The 27,078-nt window shown below is 52.3% G+C and overlaps 4 protein-coding genes across 4 annotated transcripts; 3 read left to right on the top strand and 1 right to left on the bottom strand.

The window, feature by feature from the left end:
• The first annotated feature begins 1,373 nt into the window (after positions 1-1,373).
• LOC128275322 (serine/threonine-protein kinase par-1) lies at positions 1,374-16,964 on the top strand. The gene is made up of 15 exons (XM_053013787.1): positions 1,374-1,690; positions 8,188-9,106; positions 9,729-9,845; positions 9,933-9,996; positions 10,371-10,486; positions 10,560-10,730; positions 10,819-10,942; positions 11,011-11,252; positions 11,321-11,529; positions 11,612-12,119; positions 12,613-13,027; positions 13,086-13,343; positions 13,429-13,591; positions 13,652-14,726; positions 15,845-16,964. The coding sequence occupies exons 2-15, from the start codon at positions 8,408-8,410 to the stop codon at positions 15,980-15,982; spliced, it is 4,299 nt and encodes a 1,432-aa protein (XP_052869747.1). The 5' UTR covers positions 1,374-1,690; positions 8,188-8,407; the 3' UTR covers positions 15,983-16,964.
• Positions 16,965-19,857: 2,893 nt separating this feature from the next.
• LOC128271556 (TNF receptor-associated factor 6) lies at positions 19,858-22,262 on the bottom strand. The gene is made up of 4 exons (XM_053009134.1): positions 22,130-22,262; positions 21,898-22,013; positions 21,521-21,821; positions 19,858-21,452 (listed from the first exon to the last, which is right to left on the bottom strand). Exons 1-4 carry the CDS (start codon positions 22,178-22,180, stop codon positions 20,790-20,792), a joined length of 1,131 nt encoding a protein of 376 aa, XP_052865094.1. The 5' UTR covers positions 22,181-22,262; the 3' UTR covers positions 19,858-20,789.
• Positions 22,263-22,656: 394 nt separating this feature from the next.
• On the top strand, positions 22,657-24,639 carry LOC128272017 (tyrosine--tRNA ligase, cytoplasmic). Its single transcript, XM_053009726.1, has 2 exons — positions 22,657-22,903; positions 22,986-24,639. Exons 1-2 carry the CDS (start codon positions 22,700-22,702, stop codon positions 24,381-24,383), a joined length of 1,602 nt encoding a protein of 533 aa, XP_052865686.1. The 5' UTR covers positions 22,657-22,699; the 3' UTR covers positions 24,384-24,639.
• Positions 24,640-25,032: 393 nt separating this feature from the next.
• LOC128269928 (protein Spindly) lies at positions 25,033-26,866 on the top strand. Its single transcript, XM_053007332.1, has 3 exons — positions 25,033-25,723; positions 25,791-26,136; positions 26,203-26,866. The coding sequence occupies exons 1-3, from the start codon at positions 25,033-25,035 to the stop codon at positions 26,864-26,866; spliced, it is 1,701 nt and encodes a 566-aa protein (XP_052863292.1).
• Positions 26,867-27,078: the final 212 nt, after the last annotated feature.

The following is a 27,078-nucleotide window of genomic DNA, read 5'->3' as shown; positions in this document are numbered from 1 at the left end:
TCCTTATTTATATTTAAAACTCAAAATGACGGCAACCACGGGGTAAACAACGGCGGCGCAGACGCTAGAGGGTGTCTATTTTTACTAGCAAATAGTTTTAAATGGACCAATACACAAAGACGGAGTCGCGACTCGTAAATGCAGCAGACGAAACAGCATGAAAAGATAAGCAAACAAAGCGAAACGTGCGCATACCATTGCACTTTGCATCCACGTACCGGGTAGCCACCGAATCCGGAAGCCCCGGCCCGACGGGAGAGACCCTACCCTCGGTTTGTCATCCTCCGAAACACGGAGTCAGCACTGAAGAGCCCCGCTCCGTTATCATGTTTGCTTTCCGCAGCCCAACGCCACCGTTATAGGAGGAGCAGTGGCAAAGCGGAAGGCCGCTCTTTGTGTGTTTTACGCTGTGCGCTTACGTCAAACCGCGGCCGGGTACGATGCGTACGGCATCGTGTACCGAGCGGATAGCGGGTACCGAGTGGTGCGCATGCTGCAACGTGTTACCGCGTGCGGCGGCCCGGCAGTGTGCCTTCGAGGGGAAGACGGCCAGTAATTTGAGCCATCGTCATAGCAGGCTCCGCCGGGCTCTGACGTCATCACGAGTCTCTTCGGCCGTACGATTACCTGCCTTGTCTTGCTCTATCGATTGGTGACGCGGAAGAGAGAGAGAGCATGAGAAAGAAACGAAATGAGAGAGAGAGAGAGCGAGGATGAGAGGAACCATGCGTCTCCATCGTGGTCGGGGAGAAATTGTAGTTTAAACGACGGAGAAGAAAGCATCACGTGGGAACGAACCGAAGAAAGTAACAGAGCGGGAGATCGGTACCCCGTGTGTGAGAGCGAAAGAGAGCGAGACACCGCGAGAGGGCGATTGTAAACTTGGCAGCATCACCGCACCAACACAGCGACACACAGCAACGTGAGTTGAAAAGTTACCGGAATTGTCGTTCCGCTCGAGCCGCCCTTCGAAAGAGATGCGCGTGAACACGGAACAAAAACTAGTTCCAGAGCCACCGGTCTGTTGTTCCGATGTGTTTGGTCGCCCCCGATTACCATTCGGGTGTTTTGATTACAAAACCAGTTCTGCTGGTTACAGCGCGCGGCTTCTTCGTTCGTGAAATTCGTGCCCGGTATTCGGAATACAATCGTAATGTTTCAATCCACCGTGCACGTACTTGTACGGTAGTACAGCCGAAATTATTCTACCGTGGCCGCTGTGTGTGTGTGCGAGACACGGTCGCTCTCTCGATCCTTTTGTTGTTCGCTCTCGTTCGGCCCGCAGCGAAAATCCAGCCACCGCGAGCCGCAGCTCCGGACTCAGTTCGCATTAAGCCGTCGGGGCTCGCGGGGATCGCAAAGCACACTCTCGGTCCGGGACTCGGTCTGGCGTCTCGTGCTGGTTGTACCGCGCACCGTCCACCATCCGTGGCGCAGCAGCCCGGTCCGCGCGTCGGGAGTGGTGGGGTCCAGCCCGCTCTGGAGATTCCGGTGTGTCTGGGTTTCAGCCGCCCAAAACGGTGGCCACCCGTAACAGACTCGTCCGTGGGCTGCCAGCGAGTTTGGGTGCGTGCCCTGCCCTTTTGTGACGTGTCCAAGTGAACAGCAAAAACCACTAAAAACACCAACAACAAGCTGTTTGCTGGTGAATCGCCCGCCTGTCTCTTTGTGGAAGTAACACAAGGCAAAGGTAATCCAACCGTGTGTCCCGCTCCGTGTGTGTGTGTGTGTGTGTGTTGTCCGTTCCGGACAATGTGTCTGGAGCAAATTGTGGTCGGTGAAAAGCTACTGCAATAACGCAAGTGCACGAAAAACGAGCCGTAATCGGGCGGAGCGTAATGCAAAGAAGCAAAGTGTGACGCCGGGAGTCTGTCCATGACTGGCCCGACCGACCGTGCGGCAGTGTGGCCACAAAGAAGCCGACAGGACGGCCCGTCCAATTTTCCGTTCTTCTTCGTTCGCTCAACAAGCGGCTCGCTGAACCGGATGGCTTCAACAGGACTCTACTGTTCGGTGGCCCGCGCCCGAAGTGGCCTTTTTCTTCCTAAGCTTGCAAGCTGTTGTGCGCTTATCGCGAACCGACGGACGGCTCAAATTTCCACTTCAACAGTGGCCAGCCGTCGCCCGTTTTCAGCCCATCAGCCAGCCAGCCAGCCAGCCAGACCGCAGCGCGAGCCGTCTCGACGAATCGGTAATCGATTTTCGCTCTACCACTCGCCAGCACCTGGAACATGGTCGGGAAGGTACGCAGGCTGGCTGGCTGGTTGGCGCTCTACGGCTAATTCACGACAGCCCCAGAACGCTCTTTTTTCAATCAATTTTCGCTCTCGCTTCACCGTTCCGGGAAACGCTAGTATTACTGGTTCTCTGTCTCTCTCTTTATGTTTTTCTCTTCCTACTAGTAGTATTCTCTCTCTATCTAAGAGGGGTCTCTTGGGCCGGGATGTTGGCCACACCAGAACCGTACCACTGCCGAGACTACCCGCCGCTGGGCTGGGTGAAATCAGGCGTGATATGTTGTTATCGTGTGTGTAGGCACCGGACGCCAATAACTGAATCATGCTGGAGGTTGGCCCGTTTTCCATTAACATAACCACTTCGGCCGCTAGGTCTGCACTCTCGTCTCCGGAATTCGTTGGCCCTGTTTTAGGTGGCTGAATGGACGGAAGGGGCGCCGAGCAGCATCATGGAGGTGCCTGGTGGCTCGTAACGAAGCAGTGGAATATTCCAACCCAGGAGAGACTGAGAAACAGAGAGAAAGAAAGAGAGGCAGAGCGAACGAATGGTACGCCGACGTCGTGGACGTGATTGTTTGCAAATTTCTTCGGCGTACCAGCCATCCGGTACTCGCCGCCGCCGCCGCCGCCGTGGTATGCGTCAACAAGTTTACACGCACAGCACGGCTTATAACACCCTTCTTACGCGACGGCTGGGAGGGATGAATTCCGGCCCACGGGCTTCCATGGGCAGAGCCAGCCCGCACGCAGTTATGCAACGTTTAATCGTGATCCGATTTCTTTCGCGTCTCGAGGCGCTGCGTCGCTTGTGCGCCGTGTTCTAATGCAATTACCAAGCACTTGGAGGCGGACTGAAAATGGCGTTTATTTCGTGGAAGTCGGCGCTCAGTTATTTGGTGCGCAAGATGCTCGACGAAAATGGGTTTTCGGAAAGGACCCCCGAAGGGAAAGCGATCGAAATGAAACGAAACGACATAAAGAACCACCGGCCCGGCATCGACTGTCGCTGGAACGCTCTGACGCAAATGGCCGCACACCGCGCCAGAATTATCGTCCTGATCCGGTGCTCCACATTCTTTCTCCCCTATTCTCTCTCTTTCTCTCTTTTTGTCGCTCGTCACACTCTGCTGCTGCTGCATCGATCGAGTGATGTGATTGCGCTTACGGTGGACGCACGGCGACCACAGGACCACACCGTCGCCCCACGCCACGAGCCCGAAGGTGATTCCGGTGTCGGGAGGATGATAATTTACCGGCGACCGGCAACGAGACGTTCGGACGTCGACAGCGGGCATACGGTTGGTCCGTGATCCGAGACGAAAAAAACATAAAAGGAAAACATTTACGTGTACGCGCGTTCTGCCACAAGCCAAGCGCCTAGAGTGTCCATGCTCACCTACTAAGGGAGCTAAAAATGGGCGAATCTGACGGAGGAAAACATTAAAATTTCGATGGAACTGTCGGTGGTTGATGCAACGGCCGAGAAAGGGGGCCCAATCCAGGTTTCATGTTAACATAACCTAAAACAGCACCATGAGCAATTCGTAAAGTGTAATGTGACACTGTCAATGAAGAGGCACCAAGCGCTGACAGAGAAGCGCAGAGTGCTTTGAAATGTCTTCGAAATAACGCAGCATTTTTTGAGAGGCCAGTGGGCTTATTTCAAACGTTCGAAAAACGCCCGCTGCGGCACTTTTCAGTCCACGTAGCAACATGAACCATGCTGGTTTGTGGCCCACGGTTTGTTGTCAATTCTGTGCGGTCTTTCCCTCCACTTTCTTCGGTGTGTGAAAGGTCGTCGAAAAAAATCTGTCCGCTCCCGACACCCCACCACCCCGAGGCGTGCGTTCGATAGAAATCCCATTTTGGGCCGTTCCGTGTCCCCGCGCTCTGGCCCCCCGGAATGCTGCCCGCGCGCTGTATGCTTTCGGATCAATTTCCAATTTTCCCATCTGACTCCGACCGGCTCTTTGATTGATCACTTTTGGCACCTTTTGGGGACGGGGAGATCGGATCGGCCCCGCGGCTTGTCAATTGCGCCACACACGTGGGTGACGCGCGGCCAGTTTTGGGGCTATTTTCGGCCGCCCAACGGAAAGAGCACCCACACACACACACACACGCGGCAATTCCGCTTCCGGGACAGACCTCCGTGTGTGTGTGTGTGTGTTTTGTGCCTTGCTCCCCTTGCCCCTTCTCGAGTGCTCTTGACACTCGTAATCGCTTCATCGACGCGCGCCATGCTTGCTGTGGCCCGTAACCTTTTCTCTCTCGCTCTCTCGCTCTCTCGCTCTCGCTCTGGTCGTCTCTGTCGCGTGCAGGCAGATCTTCTTTTTTTGCGCGCGCGGAGTCATTTAATCTATGCTTTGTTTACGCCGCGACCGCCGCCCCGACCGCGATGCCAACCGCAGAACACACCCGCGGTCTCGCGTCCGACCCCGATGTCCGCATTTCGGTGTCCCCCGCCGGTCCACCGTTTGTTTAAACCGTGGTGTCTTTGGGTGTGTGTGAGTGTGCGGGGGTTTTCGGCCAAAACGGGTGCCGGTCCGCGGTCCACGCGGCGCGGTGCGGTGCAGCCCGTGACGCAGAGTGTGGCGAATGCTAAAATCGTTTACCTACGTCAATGGTGAAACGGCGGCGACTGGCGACGTACGCGAAGTGCGCAAACGGGGTGCGACCACGGGGTGGCGGTGCCGCCGGGAGGGTGGTGGGCACTGGCGTGGTCACACACACAGCGCGTGCACAACGCGGCCCGCGCGCTGGTGACGTGCGAGTGCGCGGGCTCTTTCTCTCTCTCTCTCTCTCTGTTTCTCTCGCTCTCGCGTCCGCGCTTGCGGAAGTACACGGCGCGGTGCATGTGTACATAGCGTGTGTGTGGCGCGGCGTAGGACGCGCGCGCGCGCGCGTTACTTGCGTATATGCACCGCTCGCAGCAAGAAGCAGTCCAGCTTCGACGCCGGCCCCAAACAAACCGCGTCCAATCCGCGGAGTGCTCTTCCCAGCGGCGGCGGCAGAGAGAGCGTCAGTCCCTGACATTGCCGGCAAGGTGTGTGAGTGTGTGTGTGTGTGGAGTGCGCGGTGATCATCAGAGAAACCGGGGTGTGTGTGGTGGAGCAAAGTGGCCCCCCGGCCGGCCCACGATGTGAAGGGTCACCCCAGAGGGTGGTGCGCGTCATCCACGCAGTGTGAAGACCCAAAGCAACGGATGGACGACCGGCGGGTGAACGAAAATGTGTCACCGAACAATAGTGGGGCGAGGGGACCACCCCCGCAGAGAGAATGGTCCAAATTAAGAATGGATTTATTTTTGGCACCCCCGTTTTGGGTACCATTTTTGGCGCCGTTCGACGCGCGACCGTCCATTATCTGCTATCGGGGGTGTCGGCGGATGTGCGCGCCGCGCTGACATGTCCGCATACAGGTGCCGATGATGATGATGCGGGCTATCGCCGGGGTGCTGGTCTGGGTCAGACTCTCCCGTCCGCAGTGTAATCAATATTTGATCTTTGGCTCATGCTCGCGCGCGCACAACCGCGTGCCGCGGAAGGAAGCAGGAAGATCTGGCCGGTGCGCTGTTGCCGGTGGACACTCGGTGGTAGCTGCTTCGCGACGCTCGCCCCGCGTATCAGTTACGGGTGTGTAGCTCCAGCAGCACCGAGAGCGAGAACAGCGCGCTGAACTACTTGACGCAAATGAAGCGCAGACAGCTCACGCTGGATCGTGTTCTTTTTTTTTTGCTTTTGGCCCGCCACAGCAGCAGCATCACCCGCCGGGGGTGGTGGTTCAAAATGTTGCGAACCATTTTTGTAAGCGGACTCCCGCATCGCACAAACCATGGCACGGCGTGGTGTGAATTGTGTGCCCGCGTCAGACTGCGAGCGCCTCCCGCCTCCCGGGCGGGGTGTTAACGTAAACATTGGTCCATTTTTTTTCGTCTGTGCCCTGTGCTCTTTCTGAACCCCCCGGTTTGCTACCGGTTTGGCTGTTAAATCAATGAAAATCTGTGTACGTACAGTGTTGTGAATTATTCGACCGAATGTGCCGCTCGTCACGTCATGCAGGTTGCTCTCGCCATGATTGGAAGTTGTTAGTAACTGAAGAAATTAAAATCTCCATCCACTAGTTGTTGTTTAAAACGAGCAGACCCGCATTAACCTACAGTAACTAACAGTTGTGCACTCAAGTCGATGCACTCCCAGGGTCCAGGGTTCGAACTAAATGTTCGTACAGAAGAAACACGAGTAACGTCCTGAGCGCCGTAAATGGCCTTTGCAATAATCATGTGAACCGAGGTTGCGGGCCGCTACGTACTTATCGCGTAGTAACGGGAGGACTGGCGAAAATTCAGTACGAGATACGCGAGCAGTCGTACAATTTGGAGTAATTGAGGAAGCGATTAATATTTTACGCTTGAAGGACAACTTGCGTTCGAAGGTTTTCGAATCGAACGGGACGTCAAATCGTTCGAATGTTGCAAAAAGTCACCGACAGTTGCCGGAGAACGCACCGAAAGGAGGCGTACCAAGCTTGAGGTGAAATTCGGCTAACAACCGAGAAACAAAATAATGCGAATCCATTATGAATCCCACGAACGTGAGGAACGATTTGTGTCCATGTACTTAATTTGCTTTTAACATTTGGCATTATTGGTGCAGATCTTTACGGAACGACAATGCTCGTGTCGTATGCCTTTAGTTCCAAAAATCACCTTTGGACGGAACGAAGTGAGTGGGCTCGGCATTAGCAGTATTCGGTGAATAAGGTTACAAGATTGGTTTATTTTCCAAGAGAATTCAAGAGCATAACTTGAAACCGAATTCTGAGGTGGGCCATTGTTGCTATATTCGAGCAACTGTTTAGAAGTTTATCTTACCACGAATAGTCTAGTCATAATGAAGGTCTAGAGACGAATAAGTTTTACATGACATGATGATTTACATGATTATTATGATTATTTGTTGCACATTTTTGTTCGAGATATTCCATTTTTTCTCAAATTAAGTAAAACACCAACACGATCGCAGGCCTTTCACAGGTCGCAGGTCGCGCTACTTAACCGAACCATAGCGACGTTCGATTAGCAGGCTGTTTGTCACAAAGATTAAAACTTCTTCATTAAAACGGCGCACCTGAACATTCATCTGGCTAGCTTCTAAAAATCGATTCCCCAAAGTTGCTCACAAATGTGGCAAAATCGAACTCACGTCGAAACCCGCTCAAGCCCTCGGCGTAAAGGGGGCAACCGTCTGGGCGCGTAAAGAAATGTCCCATCAGGTGCGAAACAGCCCCTGACCACACTGTAAAGCACCGTTTTTCTGGATAATTGCAAAACACCGCACGACGGTCGCGGTATACGGCAGGATTGTGTACTTACGCGGGAGTACGCACCTCGCGTAACTGTTTGCACGGGGCGCGGTTAGCGCGCATGGTGCCGGAGTGGGCCGTGGCCTCAACGCGGCCCACTGCTATTTTGGCCACCGTTATTGACTACTTTTCCATTTATTTATTCGCCTCACTCTCTCACCGATAAGATAAGAGCTACAACATCGGCTAACGTAGCGCGTGAAAGTCAGGCACACGGCCCACGGCCCACGGCCGACGGCCGAACGAGATACTGCGCTGCACGATGATGACCCCCTCCGGCAGACATCTCTTAAGCGCCAAACAGCCAGTGCCGGTGCCTATCTCTTGGCGTCGCCCAATATGTTTGGCCGTCATCATTTGGGCAGCGAAGAGTTTCGGTACTTGTCGCGCCGTTTGGCCGTTTGACATAATATCTGCAAACGGTACGCAGTGTTGATAAAAAAAGAAGGTGATAACCATAGGATCCCGCGCATAACAAGGCGACACAGTGACTCCCAAGGCCATCTTTAAGTTTGTCTCCCCGGCACCACCGATGATCGATCAATGTTTACTCACATTTTGGTTTTGCATTTTTTATCTCCCGCAGTCTAGAATGACCAGACTTGGTACCGCATCAGTGACGGCAAGCTCTTGAGCAACCGGTTTGTGGAATAGAAGTCGGCCGTCGGCAGCTAGGAACTGGAACCGGACCTGAACTTTTGTCAATTTTTGTCAAACACACTTCTCGGGCGAGCGGTGTCAATAAAAGGGCCCATAGCGTAGACCGGGGCGTACCTCATACACGGAACTGGACTTTTCGCCCCTCGATGGGAGAATATGGCACACTGGCCTCGAACACCGTCACCTGCAACGGCACAGCAAGCAGCAGCGGCAACACCAGCAACCGCAACAGCACGTCCTCGCCCACGTCAATTCTGATGCCGATGGCTATGTCAGTGGCAGCAGCGCCTTGCAGCACGGTTCCAGCAATGTCGGTAACTGCCACAGTTAAGCCAACCTTGTCCTCTTCATCCGCGCCCGGAGCGCCCCCAGCATCGTCCTCCGTGTCTCCAGCGGCGGTCTCCGCCAGCGGCAGCAACGCGTCGTGCGCCCATATCCTAGCCTCGGCGTCCTCGTCGTCCGTCGAATCTGACAGCTACCATCACAGTTTCTACCACAGCGGCAGCAAGGCCGGTGGACCGACTGGCGCCAGTGCGCTACCAGCGCCCACCGGCAACGCCCATCACAACGGAAAGGGCGGCGGACGGTCCGCGGCGGCAGCCATGGTGGGACACGATGCACGCCCGTCGGTCGTCAGCAATGGATCCGCGGTGTCCGGTGGCAGCGGCAACGGTTCCACCGGTGGTGCGCCCGGTGGCACCGGCGGCGGCAGCGGCGGCAGCAGCAGTACGCGCGTCAAGTGTAAGGACCCGATACGCGTTGGTTTCTATGAAATCGAGAAAACGATCGGCAAGGGCAACTTTGCCGTGGTTAAGCTGGCACGTCATCGAATTACGAAAAATGAGGTAAGTAGTCTCACCCGACTGGCGGGGTGGTTGTGGGTTGGGGGGGAGGCCACGGCCCAATTGGCCACGCGAGAGCACAGCGATGGCTTCCCTTAACCGAGACACCGAAGAAAGTGAGTGAAAGTTTCCTCCACCCAGACTGTGTCGCTCCTTGAGTACAGACATTTCTGAGACTAATTAAATGGCAAAGGTACTAGGGGATTCCAAGAAGTGCCACCAAAGAACGGAACATAAGAATGGCAACTCGGCTAGGTGGCTTACGCCGTACGGTGCGGCCCAGATCCTGGAACTGGTGGGCTGGTTCTTGGGGCTTCTTCTCTCGGACGGTAGCAGCAGCAGCCGCCGAACATTTGGAAAACCGAAAGGTCAGGGACCATAATTAAGGGGTGGCTATTTTGGGAAAAATTCGGAGCAGTATCGTCCTTACCGGGGGCATGTCCTTGCGTGGCAGGCCGTCAAAGCCGTCGATCCGGTCGGCTGTTGTAGCCCAAGATGCAACAATGCCGACCAATTTATTCTTGCCTTCCAAGGGCCCTCCAGAACCCGGGGGGGAAATTCACTCGAAATCGTTCCCTGCACACTCTCTAATTTCACTTCGGTTCGCTCCGCTATCACTTCGCAGGTAGCCATTAAAATTATCGATAAGTCTCAGCTCGATCCGGGCAACTTGCAGAAGGTGTACCGCGAGGTCGAGATTATGAAACGCTTAGATCACCCGCACGTAATAAAACTCTACCAGGTACGTTGGCGACGCCCGCGCGAACCGAGCTCCGAGGAGTCTCGGAGTAATCGATATGCAGCGCTAAAACTTTCCCCCGTTTTGCAGGTTATGGAGACGCAGAGCATGATCTACATAGTCTCGGAATATGCTAGTCAAGGAGAAATTTTCGGTAAGTTCTGGCACCGAGCCCCTCCCCCTGTGGCAGGGCCGGGAATCGTTGGGAATTGGCGATCAATAATGTCTGGGACAAACTGGATTTGATGGCAACATGTGCCACCGGCAGAGTCCGAAAATGTTAAAACCGTAATATATTCATTAATTCGAGCTCGAAATGCAGATCCGCGCACATAAAGAGCAAGGCACGGCAAGTTTTAGGACCTCTAGGTAACATTTCCACTCGTAATATTCCAATGTGTCTGCCCCGGCAGCGTATCGATTGAGGCCAGACGACGACATGGGCAGGGGTGCTCGTCAACATTCGGTGTTCCGAGTGCATTTTGAGGTTAATTGTTTCGCCCCGGTTCTCCGGGCTGCTCCTTTCAGATTATATTGCAAAGTACGGGCGACTTAACGAGCGTGCCGCTAGGAATAAGTTTTGGCAGATCCTTTCCGCCGTAGAATATTGTCACAATAAGGGAATAGTACACAGAGATCTTAAGGTAAGGCAGCCTGGCACCGTCGACCGGTCGTCGTCGTCGATTGTTTCCTAATCCCGCTCCCGATTCGCGCTAGGCTGAGAATTTACTGTTGGATTCTAAGATGGACATCAAAATAGCTGACTTTGGGTTTTCGAACTTCTACAAGAAGGGCGAACTGTTGGCCACCTGGTGCGGTTCCCCGCCGTACGCTGCGCCGGAAGTGTTCGAAGGGAAACGCTATACCGGACCGGAGATCGACATTTGGGTAGGTGAACTGGGTGGAAAACTGGCGTGCTGGGCCGGTCTAGATGTAATGTTCAAATGTGTGTCTCTCAATGTCCCTTCCCGATTAGTCGCTGGGTGTGGTGCTGTATGTGCTGGTTTGTGGAGCGCTTCCATTCGATGGTTCTACCCTGCAGTCGCTCCGGGACCGTGTGCTGTCGGGGCGTTTCAGGATTCCATTTTTCATGAGCTCAGGTAAGTACGGGGCCATGTGAGTGATCTAAGACGGCGAGTTAACCGGGTTGGCGATCATTCGATTGCAGACTGTGAGTCACTCATCCGGAAGATGCTGGTGCTCGATCCTTCGCGAAGGTTTTCGATCGATCAAATCAAGCGGCACCGCTGGATGATGGTGGAGCTGATGGATTCCCCGAAGATCAGCAGTATCGTGATCAATGGGAACACGAGTGACGTCAGTGCGCTCGAGACGGAACCGAACGAACAAATACTGAAGATCATGCAGAACTTGGGCATCGACATTCTCAAGACGCGGGAAAGCTTGAAGGTACGCTGGGCCTAGTTTCCGAAATGCGAAAAGCTAGACTCTAATCTGCTTGATTTGTTCCTTTGCAGCTCCACAGCTACGATCACTACACGGCATTTTATCTACTGCTACTGGAAAGACTGAAGAGCCGTTCGGTTTCACACGACGGTGCCGGTGCCGGTTGCGTGGTGCCGGCTGCCGGTGTAAAATCACCCGGAATGCTCGAATTCCAACGCCGACGGCCCAGTAACGTTGCCGAGCAGGCGATGCGGAAGTTGGCCATCAGCTCGCAGCACAAGTATGGACAGCCAGCCTCAGCCTCCGAGGGCCCCAGTTTCAATCAGTTCCGTAATTCCGGTGTTTCTACTTCTTCTCCGTAGGGCCGATCAGTCAAGTTCACCGAAGCATCAGCAAATATCGCCCGCTCTGCACGCGGGTCTGAGCAACCAAAGTTCCGAGGCGTTGCACGGTCTCCTGAGCGGTGGCACGAGTGTTCCGCCGGTCGCCCTGCCCACCATCGCGCCCGGCGTGATCATGCTGCGAGATACGAGCATCCGGGAGCAGCAGCCGGTCCTCAAGGATAGCTCCTACTTCCGGGGCGTTTCGTACACGTCCAGTTCGGGGTTTGCGGACGCTTCGCTCTACCAGCTGGCCGCGCTCCGTGAGCGGGACTGCAGCTCCACCTACCTGACCGGCACCAGCGGGGCCGGGCTGCTGCCCCCGCCACTCTCCTCGAGTGTCGCCGGTGGTCGCGACAGTAGCGCGATCGTACTGCGCGAGTCGGGCATCCTTTCGAACCGCATCTCCTCGACGCGGCTCCTGTCGAGCAACATTGACAAACGCATCCTGCAGCAAAGCACCGAAGACTGCCGACGGTTGCTGCAGCAGGTGAGTCTACCAACGCTTTAAGGTGACAGGACTCGTTGCCGACGGCGCTGTTTGTGTGTGATCGGAGCGGGTGACCGTCGAGTGCCATTGTTTGTGGAACTTCCATGGAGCATGTAGCTTAGTTTAGGGTTTAGGTTTAGTGTTACGCGACGCACGTAGGTCAATTACACGCGTTTCGTTTGTTTCGACAACCGTCGAGGCCGAGCAGGAAGGAAATTTGCAATAAATCTTCATGGCACAATGTATACTTTCAACCCCTTTCTTATGAGTTCAAAACCACTAACCCGGTTCGGTGGCGCAAGTCACGTGCATGCCCTCTACTAACCCCGAGCGGTCGGTTCAGCGTCAGAATAGTTTCACCTTTGTGTACCTTCACTTTGCGCTTGCGCGGTACATTGGCACGATTGGCCTGTTCCGGATCGGCCAGATGGAAGTTTCGAACGCCCGGTGTCTAAGGATTCGTTTTTGTTATCTCCTTCGTTCCGTCCGACAGGCTCGCCCTGTGTCGATGAGTGAGTCGAATCGGTACGCGAAACCACCGAGCCACTCGCCAGTGAACAGCGATCTCCACCAGCCGTCCCAAGCGGCACAATCGGCGGTGTCGGCAGCACCGACGCCACCACCGCCACCAGCACCATCGCAATCGCAGCGTTACTCGGACCCGCTGAACGGGTTCAGCAAGGAGTACCTATCAACCGCTGTATCGGGCGCGTCATCGACCGAAACCCCATCGATCAGTGTGCCACCGTTCAAGGACTACATCAACAACATTCAAACCTACTCGTACCTTCAGCACTACGAGCCGGGGTTGTCGGTGACGAGCGTGGGCCACCCGGCACCATCAGCCGCGTCCATCACGGCACAGTACAGCTCCAGCACCGACGAAGGCTGTGAGACGGATCTGGGAGGTAGGATCTGTGCCTTGAAAGCGCCCGTGACTCGTGCTAACGGTTCCCGGTTTTGCAGACGAGGATGTGCAGCACTCGATCGACAAGTCCATCCAGCGGCTCAACTCGTTCGCCAGCTCCAGCTCGTCCAGTGGAGTCGTGACCAACATCCACCCGAAGAGCCTGAGCCAAAACCTGAGCTGCGATTCGTCGCGCAGCAATTTTTCGACCTTCGAAAGCCTGGATCTCAACCTGTCGGACTGTGCGGAGCTGGCCGGCAGTCTGCCGTCGTGCACGGCTACGACCGAGGCGTACGAGAGTGCCGCAAAAGATGAAGGTAGTACGGGGTCCGGCACCCTACGCCCTATTGCCACTGGACACCTTCTGCTAATGGACAACTTCTTGCCTGCCCCCATTTTCAGCTACGTTTCGTGCGGTCACGAGCTCGGTGTGCATCAACCAGCAGCAGTGCGTGTACGCCATGTCGGACAAGGTGGCCAGCTCGTTTCTGAGAGCGAACACCGTCTACCAGGATGTGCACAACGGTGACCATCGCAGTATTACCCGCTCGCCTGTCGACTTTCGGTAAGTGTACGCACGAACGGGTGTCACGAATGCTTAATGGCTTTTCTATCGTCTTTGCAGTGAAGGACGCCGTGCCAGCGATGGGCTCGTGACGCAGGGATTGATAAATGCAGCCGACAATCCTCTCAACTCGCCGGTGGCCTTCAACAGCCAGCGGTTGAACGAGACGTGCAAGGCGAAGGGTGTGCTCGAGCTGCACCTGCTGCAGAGGGAGGCGGCCCAGCTGAAGGTGAAGTACCAGGCGAACGTGCCGCAGGACGAGATCATTGTGCGCCAGATGCAGCACAGCCAGTTCCGGGTGAACCCGCTCGAGAGTCTCATTCTCAAGCCGCTGTCGTCGCACGGTAGCGGCTGTCTGGAGCAGTCCAATGGCTCCGGCGGTGGTGGTGGTGGTGGCTACTACAACAAGGTGGCCGACTACGTGGGCCTTCCGCTGGGCGTTAAGGCAGCGGCGGTGGCAGCAGCGGCAGCAGCAGCGGCCGCATCAGCTGGCGGTGCCGAGGCAGGCAAGCTCGATCCGGAGCAGCTACTGCTGCGGGCGGGCGTCGTGACCCGCTCGGACCAGCTAGCGGCGGCTGCGGTTGCTGTTGCCGCTGCCCAGCAGCAGCAACAGCAGCTACAGCAGAAACCTCCACTACAGCAGCAGCTGATGCAGCACCGGTTGCTGCAGCAGAAGCGGCAGATCCTGCAGAAGCAGGGTGCTATGGAAACCGGCCTCAGCCGCCGGCAAATGCTGCGCCAGCACAGCTACAAGATCGCACAGCAAACGCAAATCCTGCCGCCGCTACCGTACGGCGAGACGGACGCGGACGGCTACCCGACCCTGCAGCCCGTCCGTGAAACGGCCATCCTCGAAACGGAACCATCGCCGAACCATTACAACCACCTGCACCAGGCGCTGCATCAGGATCCGCTCGAGCTGTACGCCCAGCTACACACGCACCAACAGTTGCACCATCATCATCATCATCATCACCATCATCAGCAGCAACAGCAGTCCGGTGGGGGCACCTCTTCCGATCGGACCCTCTGCTCGTGGAGTGCTTTGCCCAGCTCGATGAAGACGTGCCAGATCAGCGAAGGAACGACACCGTCGACCGACAGTCCCTGGAACGTGGCCGCACTCTACCACCAGGTACATACGACAGAGAAGTAGAGACAGACACACGCGCTAGTGACGCCGCTGCCACCATCCGCGTGTCCGCGCTACCGCAACCATCCATCCATCCATCCATCGCTTGTGTCCGTGGTGGTGCGTGGTGGCGTCTCCGGGCACGTGCTCTCACTTCCATCCGCCGCCGCATGCATTTGCTTCAAGCTTCGAGCTGCGTAACACTCAACGGAGCGTAGTCTAGAAGTTGCCGTTCGTTGCTCATCAGACTGTAGTGGCCAATCTGGCCCGAGTACTGATGCCGATGCCTTTATGTTGTAACTAATGGTTTGGTCTCGTGAGAGGCGCTGTTTGTGTCTAGTGGTTGTCACCGAGTAGTACCACACGTACCGCAGTGTTTTTGCGCTCATTCATTCGTAAGTTGTCTGTAGAACCCGTGCTGTAGAGGGGTGAAGCGGTTAGCAAAACCAGCAGACTACACCCGAGCCAGACTGGGATAGCTGGGATTCAACTTTGTACGCACGGGAACAGTCCGCGCCCAGTAGAGGGGTAGGTGGAGCCAACATCAGTATCATCTTCAGTAGCTGGCGGGAGCTTGCGCATAGTTCGCGCTGATTAGAACGTACCCTGTAAGCCATCAGATTCTGTAGTTTGTACCGAGCGCGCAGAGCAGAGCGAGCGTTTGTTTGGCTCCTTCACTACTAGACCTTGGTCGGTTTCTACTCCTAGTTGTAATAGTTGACCAGATTCGGTTAGTTTTCTGTTGTGTTTAATCGTTTTCATTTTCATACATTTGGTACCGATAGTTAACTTTACAAGTTTCGTTTATGTGTTACATTTGTATTATGTTGTGTTGTGTTGTTAGAACCGGAACAAGAATCGATCGTTGCGATCTTTCTGGGTTCCCTTCTTTACGCGGTTGTGTTGCATTGTGCCATTGTGTTTGAAGGGTGCATTTTTGTTTCGTTTGCGCTAGTTAGCGATTGCCTAGCTCGTTCCATATATGAATCCGCTTTTGGTGTATTTTCGTTCGAATCGAACTCGGCATCTGCATCTCATACTCGCTTAGCCGCCTAGCGTAGCTCGTAAGAGGCCGTCCTTTGCGAAGCATATCGTGAGAATGATCATATCTCGCTCCACAGAACCTGCAGCCCGGTCCCTCGCTGTATCCGTCGCAGCACTGGTTACCGTCGCACTCGGCGTCGATCCCTCACTCGATGCAGCTCCCGCTGAGCGAGAGCCCCATTCCGGAGCTAGCCGAGCAAATGGAGTCCATTTGAGAGGGGGACGAGCTCTTCGAGCCGGGTGCCCTGATCCGAACCGAAGCCGGAGCCGAATGAGTTAGTCCGTTGACCGGAACAATCAGGGCGCGACCGAGTGGTCATATTGGTACGTGTAGCGTAATCTGCGGTACAGTAATAGAAGTAAACCCGTAGTCAAAATGGCGGTACACCGAACGAATGGTTTTGTACGTTAAGTCTAAGTTGCAGTTCCATCATGGGACACCGAAAACATAGAGCAATACGATAACGGTTATCTTGAATCGTCCCGCAACGCGCCCTGCATTGCGCGCACTCCGTACAACGAGCTAACTTTTTACTAAAGGCGGGACCTAGTGTAGTGAAGTAAGTCAAAGAGACTGGTCCAGGTCAATTTGGGGGTAGGCTGTGTAATGGAACTGTACGATAACTTACGAACTCGCAACGTAACGTCAATCACCGCCAGGAGGAGCCGACCGACCGAGGGGTAAGCCTCCGTTTCGTCACATTACGAATTACGCCGGAAGGATCACCTTTGGCTCTACATCCCACCCGCGGGAAAAGGCACTTAGGGAATTTGTCGTATGCAGTAATGCCATGTTTACTAGTCTCCACTACAATTTGTTGAATGGCGCAGAACTAATTGATCGAGAGTATTGAGAGTAGAAATAAAACCGATAAACCGATCAACGGAATAGCACGGAATTAAGTTATTGAAGCAAATCTGCGGCATGGCAAGCTCAGGTTGAGCAAAAAGCAATCAACGCTTGTGTTCATCACCGACAAACTCCGGAGTCAAATTAGATAATCCAAACAACACAATACACGTTTGATACAGAGAACGCAAGCAACAGGTTACCCATTGTTGCAACTTGCTTTGCCACTTATAGAAGTCACAGTTACGTTTGAACGAGTCGCAGACTCTTGGTTCTCAATCTACACTAAACTAGGACTGCGCGCGAGGGCAAGGGCCCAATCGGTTTGCTTGTTAGCGGAGTGAAAAGTATTGTACCTTAGAGCAGGTTGTAATAAGTTATTTGAATAATTATGTTCGATTTTTTTGATTTTTATGAGTTTTATTCTATCTAATAATAGTGTTGTTTAACTAACTTATAACACATTTAATTACGCCACGTGCGGCAATTTCCTATCAAAACAGCACCACCAACAAAGTAATCGAGTAAAGGTTTTCGGACGTAAGTCTGTTCACAGTAGGCCTAGAGCGTGATTGCGCCGCAACACTAATTCAAATGCGACGTTGGCGAGCCGGAAAGGGACGGGAAAAAGTGGTTTAATTTCGGTAATCTTCTCATCAGCTAAGCGACTAAAGCTCCAATGAATGCCTTTAGAAGCTGTACACGATTCCATACTACCGACCGTAGCAAGGTAACGAACCAACTGCCAAGCAAAAAGCATAAAACCTTACGGACACAAACGGCTCCGGGCGGAACGGGAGCAGGTAATGTTGTCGCGGCCGTTTGGGCCGTGCAAGTCGCTCCTAAATTCGTGAAACTAGAACATCGACTTCAATGAGTGTAGCACCTTTTTTGTAACATCGAACAACACGTGTATCATTATACGCTAAGCCAGGCTAATTCGGATTCGTTTGCCGCAGTAGGACCAGCGCGTGAAATGCGAAGTTTAAACAGGGGACAAAGAAAAACAAAATATCCAACACTATGGAGTAGCGACCATGTAAAAAAAGGCACCACGAGAAGAGCGAATAAATGTGAAAGAAAAAACGCGTTCAATCGCTACAGTCGCAGAACACTGACGGAGCATAGTGAAGTAGAGCAACACGCCAATTTATAACTCTAGTCATATCAGTCGTACACCTGCACATTTACATTAGACAAGCGTGGAAAATCACCCATACACACATCCACAAACAGACTTTACTATCCGTAGAACATATTCAGAAGCCAGCGGTTGGGGCAACGACAGGGTATCGCACCGACACCGGCACAGGGCAGGAAGCTTAATTTCACCATCATAGTTCGATAGAATGAGTTCGTCCATACTAGTCATATACATACACTAAGTAGAACAAGAACCATTTCAACAGCGCTGGATCACGCAATCGCAACAGACACGTAAAAATAATTAGTATAAATTTGGAACAAATTAAAGTATTGTCGAGTGGAAAGTGCGCCACAGGGCACCCTCTAGCATCTAGAGCAGAGTACAGGAGCGAATCGAGGAAGATAACGAGAAACGGATCACTAAGAACGTTTGCAATGCGGACCGGCGTCGAAGGAAAGTAATCGAGGTAACGGCACACTTTGGAACAGATCGTTGGAAAAGTTGACGTTGCAGCACGCAGCCAGTTCACTGTGCAGCCTGACCATGCGCCTCCATTCGGAGCCCCATGGAGCACTTGGGCCCGTGAGTTGCCGTCAACAGGTTGGGACGATTGGAACCGGTGAACGTTTGTTTGTTCTTTGTTGCGCAATAATAGGGGCTTTGGTCGATCGTAACACGAGTGTGCTGAGAAGAGATTGATTGTAATTGATGGACGAAACTGCGGAACCACGAGAGTGAGGATACATTTTGCCACATTTTGGAGAGGGCGCAAATTAGTGACCAGTGGGGCAGCACTTTTATTGGCTAACCACTCAGGGTACTGAGTTGTCGGCGGAGTTCAAGTTCTCTGCGTCCCGTTAACACATTATTACATACCGCATAGCTAAAGCGAATTTAAGCTACAGGAATCGTTCGTGTCTAAGTAACTTTCTTTTCCCCAATTCAGTAGACTTAGAGCACCACACAGCAAGCAGCGGAAAACAATTGGAACCGCGGAGTGAGGTGCGCATTGTCGAATTAATTAACATGTGGTGCGGGACAGTTGACTGCGTGTAGAACAATTAGCGAAACCCAACGTAAGTTAAAACGTAGCCAAGACTATAGTTCGACCGTGGTGGATACACATCTAAAGTAGGGTAATTCGAATAATATCCAGCGTAGTAGCAGGCCATGCAGTAGACGATGTTGTGTTTTGTCATGATCAATGACGTTCACGTTTCAATTCACGTACCGGGCGAACGGTCGTGAAACGATTAGACGATCAAATAGAGCTCCCTTTTCGCGGAGCGCTAGCAAACAATATTACTATATATCCGCTGCCATAGCTAATGCCGCCTATATACATATTATTCAGCGTAAACATTTTCAAACCATAAAGGCATCTCTTCCTCACTTTCCACGTACGAATAGCCGAATCGGAAGCCGGAGTTTGCGAGACGAGACACGACACACAATGTGGTTCCGTGCTAGTAAACATCTGCAAAATAATCAAATAAATAGCAAAATTACGCGAGTAGTGTTTGTATAGTGCGTTTTGGGCCAGAAACCATTAGCGAGATTTAACGGAGTGCGAATACACACACGAATTCGGTATTCGATTCGGCGGACGCAACAGGTTCATGTAACAGAAGACGGAAACGGAACAAAACACACACACACAAACCAATTCACTGATATCCCTCTACAAACTGTCAATCGGATCGAGGTGTCGTAAGACGGCACACCGGAACTACCTTTTGGAGGTTAGCAATACTGCTACGAACATGAACCAAACACAGACTAACTCGTAAACGGAGCGGGGTGTACCAACAACACCCGCTTGGGAGAGTGCTGAAACCGGGTGCTTTCGGCACAGGAAGGAGAGTGGTGGTTGGTGGCAGAACACTACAAACGAATGTGAACGAACACATATTGGTTATTTAGTAACATTACATTTACAGGAAACGAAAACAATAACATTATTAGATCATGTTTTTAAGAAAGAAACAATGAGAAAAAAATACAATTAAACCGTAGACTAGTCGTAATTACTTGATATACATTTTTTCACAAAAACCAATTATACTGATTAACACGGACAAATAAAGAACCATTGTGACAGGAAACGGAACTCTGGCGCCGGAGGAAGTGTTTGGGAGGCACGCAAAACGCTGACGCTCTTGGGGGTTCGCTTGTTTTCCTTTTTATACACGTTTATTTATCCCCGTTTCCGTTTGCTACTGTGTTTTCCATTCGGATACATTTACGTTTACGGTGGAACTACAAAACACGATGTACCACCACAGCCCCCGCCCGGGTCTGTTGTTTGTGCGCAAACAACGTTGAGTACACTTTTGTTTAGGTTATGATTCCTGCCCGTTTTTTTTTCTATCACGTTCGAAAATTCCTGTATTGTTGTATATAACATCTAAAATTGTCAACAAAAAAGCTTTTAGAACCCTCGATCTGTTACGCGATGAATTTTTTTTTTCTTCTTTTCTCGTTTTGGCCATGTGATGTTGAATGGATGGTTTCGGTGGAATGTGGTGCGGGTGTAGTAAGGTGAAAGAAAGAAGCATAAAATATTGCAGCGGTCGAGCGAGCGTCCGACAGTTGCATTAAAGGAGAGATTCAAGGTGAGATGGGTAATACTTATCCATAAAATGGTTTACAATTATTCAAATGGGCATACGGCGAGTTTGGCACGATCAGATCTGCAGCCGAATGGTAAGTACACAACGACGGCTCGTCGCTATCGCTAATGCGGCTACTGAATAGCTTACGTTAAAACTAAGGAGCGTAACCTACACGATCAATAGATCCACACGGTCCAAGCAGCTACGTTCTAAGACAATGCAACACAGTACACAATTATATCGATACGCGCTAGCGATAAGTAACTGGCTGGTCGAGGAGGAGCCGACTATGCAAGCGGCCGCCGCTTGGCTGGCGTACGTAAGGGTAAGGTAGGTTGGTTACGTTGGAATGATACGCAGTAAGGAATTAAAAATGGTTATGAGCTTAAGTTCTCCCCTTCGCCACCGCCTTAGACAATGTTCATCTCAATCTTGATTACAACCACGTTGCCGTTGTCCATGAACTTGGTCAGTATGTCCTTGATCTTCGCAAACTCCAAAAACCCGAAACCACGCGGGCTGATCTCCTGACTTGGCCGGTGGAAGGCGAGAATTTCGGGCTTCGACATGATCGTGTCGTGCTGCGATCGTTCCGGATTGCGCACGTTGAGCAGCGTTATCTTGATCCTGCCCTTGAACGGCCACTCGAGATGATAATCGTTCTCCGACTGCATCAGGTGCACGTGCAGCCCGATGAACTCCTTCGTGCGGGGCGACACATTGATGCGGGCACAAAACTTGTAGCCGTGCGGCGAGGTGTACGCTTCGCCGCTGTAAAACATACAGTTGCCGTTGCCGAGCATCGTATCGACCTTGCTGCTAAAATCGTCCAGCTTCCACAGGAGCACTCCCGCGCTGTAGCGCGGGTCTATCTCCTTGTGCACCTTCGCCAGCTGCGTGTCCTGCTTCGACAGCTTGATGGTGAGAATGTGCAGTTCCTGTTCGAGGATCACGATCCGTTCGTACATCGAGCGGACCAGGTCGTTGGTGCTCATTTCGGGAGCAATATTTTTGTCCGGTGGATCCCACAATCGGTAACGGTCTCCACTGCCCGTGTGTGATTCCAGAAGGAGCTGCCAACATAAAACGGGAAACCAGGACGTATTAGCAATGGCCCCCAAGCGGGTCGTTCTCTTCTCACCTGAAGGTGCCGCTGGCAGTCGGCGGCCAGGTGCTCGTTGAGGGTGATTTCGTTGGGTGCCACAAATTTGCACCGTACCCGTGCGAACGGGCATGCCTGGCTCTGGCTGGACATGGCGAACCGGCACTGCAGCTGGTGGGAGTCGATTTCGGTGGGTGAGAGTTGATCCGCACAGCCGCGCTCCCAGTTCGGGCACGGTTTCTTGATCTGCGAAATTTCGCGCCGCGTACAGTTGTCCGGAAAGATGTCGCTGTCGATGTCGAGCGGCTCGTTGTCCAGCGGACAGATGGAGTTCTTCTCGCTGCTCGAACCCGGCAAAGAAAGCAAAGCAAACTCACAACATTGACAGTTTACGCTCGGCGGCCAACCGTACTCACTTGAGCCAGTACGTGATGCATTTACGGCAGAAACGGTGGCCACATTTCGTCAGAATTGGCTCGTTAAGCCAGCAGTAGCAAATGGGACACTCGTAGCGTGCCTCGGGCAGATACACCTGTTGGGTGGCCAAAGGGAACACGGGTAACATTGAAGGACAATCACCACCACAGAGCATTCGCGAGCTCAAGTGGGCGCTTGGCGCGTAGTGGCACTACAAAACGAGCTGCTTACCTGTAAACAATTTTCTTCCGCCGATCCTTCCCGTTTCACAAAACTACTCATTTTGCAGACATGCTCCGTGGGCACGGACAAACAAAACTGAACAAACTGCGGAAGACAATTTCACCGTCGCCTTTGGTTGTGCTGCTGCTGCTGTATTGATCATCAATCTAGTCATCGAGCAATGGAATGTAAATTTTGTCGCTGTTCGTGTCGCGGACTGCACACCGCCAACAACAAAGCGCATGACTGCGTGTGTGTGTGTGTTGAGAGTTTTGGACTTGGTGAGTTTGATAATACATTGTTTTGTATGAATTTCGTTCCACTTTACGTTAATTCTGAAATTAATTGCAATAAAATATTTTGTTATTTTTTTAACATCAAGACACACTTTGACATTGGTGAACCCCTCGGAGCGAATGTCATCACCGCTGGCAACTGTCACAGGAGACGTGTACAAAAAGATATCGTAAATCCGTGGCCTGCTAAGTGGTTCGGTGTTCGATCGTTTATTTAAAATCTCGGTACGCAATCTGCTACGTCTTTTCCGGTTTTCGTGAGACAGTGAAACCCACACCGACAATGGCAAAGGCACCCACGACCGAGGAAAAGGAAACTCTCATCACGCGCAACCTGCAGGAGGTGCTCGGGCAGGATAACATGCGGGCCGTCCTGAAGGAGCGTGACCTTAAAATATACTGGGGCACGGCCACCACCGGCAAACCACACATTGCTTACTTCGTGCCGATGTCAAAGATTGCCGACTTTCTGAAGGCCGGCTGTGAGGTGAGTGAGTTGTTTTGGGGTTCGCCAATCCGTTTGAAATTTACATCAGCCCGGCCTGTGATTGATCGGTGCCCGTACGCAGGTCACGATCCTATTTGCAGATCTGCATGCGTACCTTGACAACATGAAGGCACCGTGGTCGTTGCTGCAGGAGCGCACCAAGTACTATGAGGCCGTGATCAAAGCGATGCTTACTTCGCTCGGTGTTCCGCTGGACAAGTTGCGGTTCGTGCGCGGCACCGATTATCAGCTGTCGAAGGAATACACGCTGGATGTGTACCGGCTGTCGTCGGTCGTAACGCAGCACGATGCGAAAAAGGCCGGTGCCGAAGTCGTAAAGCAGGTGGAACACCCGCTGATGTCCGGTATCCTCTATCCCGGGCTGCAGGCACTGGACGAGGAGTACCTCAAGGTGGACGCCCAGTTTGGTGGTGTCGATCAACGTAAGATCTTTACCTTCGCCGAAAAGTACCTTCCCCAGCTGGGCTACGCGAAGCGTATTCATCTGATGAACCCCATGATTCCGGGGCTGGCCGGTGGCAAAATGTCATCGAGCGAGGAAGACTCGAAGATCGATCTGCTCGACAGTGCGGCGAAGGTGAAGAGCAAGATCAAGAAAGCGTTCTGCGAGCCGGGTAACATCGAGGACAACGGGTTGCTAAAGTTCCTGAAGCACGTCATCTATCCGATGTTTAAAGACGGCGAAACGCTCGTCATTCACCGGAAGCAGGACTTTGGAGGAGATCTCGTCTTTGCGGAGTACGAGAAGCTGGAGGAAAGTTTCGCAGCGCAGGACCTCCATCCGGGTGATCTGAAGGCCGCGGTTGAAGTGTACATTAACCGGCTGCTGGACCCAATTCGCAAGTCGTTTGATAGTGATTTCTACCGGGAGCTTACCGATCGTGCCTATCCGCAGCCGGGAAAGGCCGCTGCGAAAGCGTCCGCCAAGTCGGCACCCAATGTTGGTTCCGTTCCGATTGGTGAAACTACTCCCGACAAGCTGGAGCTAAAGGTTGGACAAATTCTGGACGCAATCAAGCATCCGGACGCGGATAGTTTGTGCGTGCTGACGGTGGACATTGGCGGTGGCGAACGTAAATCCATCGTCAGCAATCTACTTGCCCACTACGGGCTCGATCAGCTCCGCGAAAAGTTGGTGGTAGTGTTAACGAACATGAAGGCATCAAAGATTCGCGGCGTAGAAAGCGAAGGTCTGGTGTTGTATGCGGCCGGTGCCGACAAAAGTGAACCGCTGGCCGTCCCGGAGGGGTCGAAGGTTGGTGAGCGCATCATTGTGGAAGGGTTTGACAATACCAACAACCCAGTGCCGCAGCTCAACCCGAAGAAGAAGGTGTGGGACAAGATCCAGGCCGAGCTGCACACGGGCAGTGATGGCGAAGCGCTGTGGAAAGAGTTTTCACTTATGACCCTAAACGGCGATCGTGTCACGTGTACTCTGCCGGGATGTAATATCAAGTAAAGGCTGCCAACGACTGACTGAGAACGGTGCAACGGCTGCTGATTACGTATTTACGATTGCATTTCATTTTTGTTGCTGCAGCTCAGCCCAATTATTATGCGTTTGCGACGTGAAGACATCCGACGAATTTCGATCATAAAGTGACGTTCATATAACAAATTTGCTATTTCGGAGAATGTCTTAAAAGTGTTTGTAAAAGAACGTTTATCGCACGAAAACGATATTAGGAAATTAAATGTAAAAATAAATAAAAAGTTAGCTCCTCTGGCAACACTGCTTAAAACGCACGCAGCATTCTTTGACCCAACTGTCAAATCGTTTCGTTTGCAGTTCAAACCGTGAAACGGTCGAAGCGCGTCGATGACGATAATGAAGGAGCGATAAAGCCATTTTATTGAATTGTGATTCGTTTGAAGAGAATGTTGAGGTAAAATAATACTTTAGATGTGAATTACCCCGGAGCAAACCAAAGCGAAGTGCTGGTTAACAAAAACATTTTCGGACTGATTCGGAGCTCTACTTACGCTTTGTTTATGTGTCGCATTGCAAAACAGGCGAGTAGGCTAAAAACAATAAAAACGCCATGAGCGATTGCTCGGACTAGAGTGCCGATAAATTGTTTTACGTTTGACATAAAAAGATAGCAGAAATGAACGACACACCCGCAGTATCGGTGGACAATCCGCAGGGGATGACATATTACAAGCTTAAACAGCGTTACAACGAGCTTAGCAACGAGAACCAGCAGTTGTGCCAAGAGAACTACGATCTCAAGCGTAATCTGCAGGCGGCCAATCAGACGAACAGTTTCCTGTCGACCGAAGTGGAATCCGTAGCTAGTGAATGGCGCGACAAGGTGGAAAGCGAGCGGATCACTGTCTGCAAAATAACCGCGGAGCTGCAGTCCGAGAAGACGCGCTCAAAGCTCGAAATCGAGGGTCTCGAGGAGCAATGCGATCGAATGCGAAAAAGGATCGAAAAGCTCGAGCTCGACCTCAAGCAGGCCGAGGAACATGGCGCAGCCGTACAAAGTGGTCCCACGGCCACGCACAGCGATTCGTTGCAGATGGACAATTTGGAGCTCCTAGAAGAGGTCGAATCGTTGAAGGACACATTGGAGCGGGTGAATTTGTGTCTACAGCAGGCGAACGGAGAAATTGCTCGACTGGCCAACGACAACACTGACACCAGGGAGCGCTACAGTTCGTTGCTGTGTAACTATGAAAGCAAAAAGCAGGAAGTGGAAGAGCTGAACAGTTTGCTGGAGGTGGCACAGGAACAAGCGGCTATGTTGACCGCCGAAATTACCTCCATGCGTGCCAACCCCGATAACGATTTGAGTAGGTTCATTAATCGGTCCATCACCGATACTCGGTCCGTTTTGTCTAATTGATTGTGTAATTGCAGACAAGAAGGGCAATTCTCTGTTCGCCGAGGTCGATGATCAACGGAAAAAGCTAATGAACATCATCGCTACGGTCAAGCAGCGCTACAATGAACTGAAAACGGAACATCGCAACTGTCCCGCCAAAATTCGCCAGTTGAAAAACATGAATGATAGCTTATCTCGCGATCTGCTCCCGTATGTGAGTATGTTTCGGCAGGCCGAGAACCGCTTTCGGGAAGCGCTGCTCGAGCAGATCAACGATATGAGCACGCAGCTTCAGAAAGCCACCGAGCGGAACAAATACCTGGAGCAGCAGTTGCGTGGTCAAAGTGCCGAATGGGTCAACTCACTGACGTCTTACTACAAGTAAGTGGAGACAAAAGCGCGTTATTGCTTGTGTAGCAGTAATAACGCGTTGTTCCTTCTTTGTAGATCTCAAACGGACAGTTTGGAGGCACGTTTGAAAGTGTTCCAGTTAAAGCATCGCCTTGCCGAAGAGGACCACTGGCTGGCGAAGAAGGATCTATGCAAGTGGCGCATGGAGGCGCTCCATTTGCAGCAGATGCAGTGCATTCAACAACTGCAAAAGCTCGACGAAAGTGATGCCGAAGACGAATGTAACGGAGTGAATCAAAGTGGCCATCAATCGGTGCGGCAAGAAGTTGTTCCTTTGGTTGCAGCCGTTGTGAAAGCGGAACCAGACGTGTTCGACTTGCGCTGCATAAAAAAAGAACTTTCTTCAGAGGGCGAAAGTTTCGAGGAAATTGAGTACAGCGTGAAAATCACGTCAAACACTAAAGCTGAGAATCTCAGTGACCAGTCACTCGAAACCGATCTTTCGGTGAACGCCAAAAAAGCAACGACAAAGGCCGGTATCCGGATTGCCAAATCTCCTGATATCTCTGAGTGGGCTAGTGCCCTGCTATCGGGTCCGAATGTGGACGGTTCTGATAAAGAAAACGAAACCATTGCGGAAGCATCCTCGAATCCAAAACTCGCTAGCAATACGCAATCGATCAAATCGGGTGGTGCCGTCATCATAAAGCGCTTCAAAATTGGTTCGAAAATGCCAGGGAGTGCAAATACGAATGCTTAAAAAGATCACAATAATGCCTGCCCTGCAGTCGATCATTCGAACACAAAGTGCAGGGCAGTGCAAATCTCACACTTATGGAAAAAAATAAAAATACATTGATTCAGATGCTTTTGAATTGTCTCTGATAATATCCACCCAAGGAACTGGCAGCACTGGCGCAGTTGCGCGTCCTCACGCAACAACGCAATGGTAAACAATAACATAAGCACGTG

This window comes from Anopheles cruzii, chromosome 3 (assembly GCF_943734635.1).
Source record: "Anopheles cruzii chromosome 3, idAnoCruzAS_RS32_06, whole genome shotgun sequence".
NCBI classification, from domain to species: Eukaryota; Metazoa; Arthropoda; class Insecta; order Diptera; family Culicidae; genus Anopheles; species Anopheles cruzii.
This window is presented reverse-complemented; position numbering and strand designations above follow the sequence as displayed.

What these genes read in the sequence shown, in the direction of transcription:
- LOC128272017 (XM_053009726.1), top strand. Translation starts at nt 22,700, where the DNA reads ATGGCAAAGGCACCCACGACCGAGGAAAAGGAAACTCTCATCACGCGC. An exon ending in TTCTGAAGGCCGGCTGTGAG is followed by an intron (nt 22,904 to 22,985) that starts GTGAGTGAGTTG and finishes GCCCGTACGCAG; the next exon opens with GTCACGATCCTATTTGCAGA.
- LOC128271556 (XM_053009134.1), bottom strand. Translation starts at nt 22,180, where the DNA reads ATGAGTAGTTTTGTGAAACGGGAAGGATCGGCGGAAGAAAATTGTTTA. An exon ending in TGCATCACGTACTGGCTCAA is followed by an intron (nt 21,822 to 21,897) that starts GTGAGTACGGTT and finishes GGGTTCGAGCAG; the next exon opens with CGAGAAGAACTCCATCTGTC. An exon ending in ACTGCCAGCGGCACCTTCAG is followed by an intron (nt 21,453 to 21,520) that starts GTGAGAAGAGAA and finishes TTATGTTGGCAG; the next exon opens with CTCCTTCTGGAATCACACAC.
- LOC128269928 (XM_053007332.1), top strand. Translation starts at nt 25,033, where the DNA reads ATGAACGACACACCCGCAGTATCGGTGGACAATCCGCAGGGGATGACA. An exon ending in CAACCCCGATAACGATTTGA is followed by an intron (nt 25,724 to 25,790) that starts GTAGGTTCATTA and finishes GTGTAATTGCAG; the next exon opens with ACAAGAAGGGCAATTCTCTG. An exon ending in TCACTGACGTCTTACTACAA is followed by an intron (nt 26,137 to 26,202) that starts GTAAGTGGAGAC and finishes CCTTCTTTGTAG; the next exon opens with ATCTCAAACGGACAGTTTGG.
- LOC128275322 (XM_053013787.1), top strand. Translation starts at nt 8,408, where the DNA reads ATGGGAGAATATGGCACACTGGCCTCGAACACCGTCACCTGCAACGGC. An exon ending in GACCGGAGATCGACATTTGG is followed by an intron (nt 10,731 to 10,818) that starts GTAGGTGAACTG and finishes CTTCCCGATTAG; the next exon opens with TCGCTGGGTGTGGTGCTGTA. An exon ending in TCCATTTTTCATGAGCTCAG is followed by an intron (nt 10,943 to 11,010) that starts GTAAGTACGGGG and finishes ATTCGATTGCAG; the next exon opens with ACTGTGAGTCACTCATCCGG.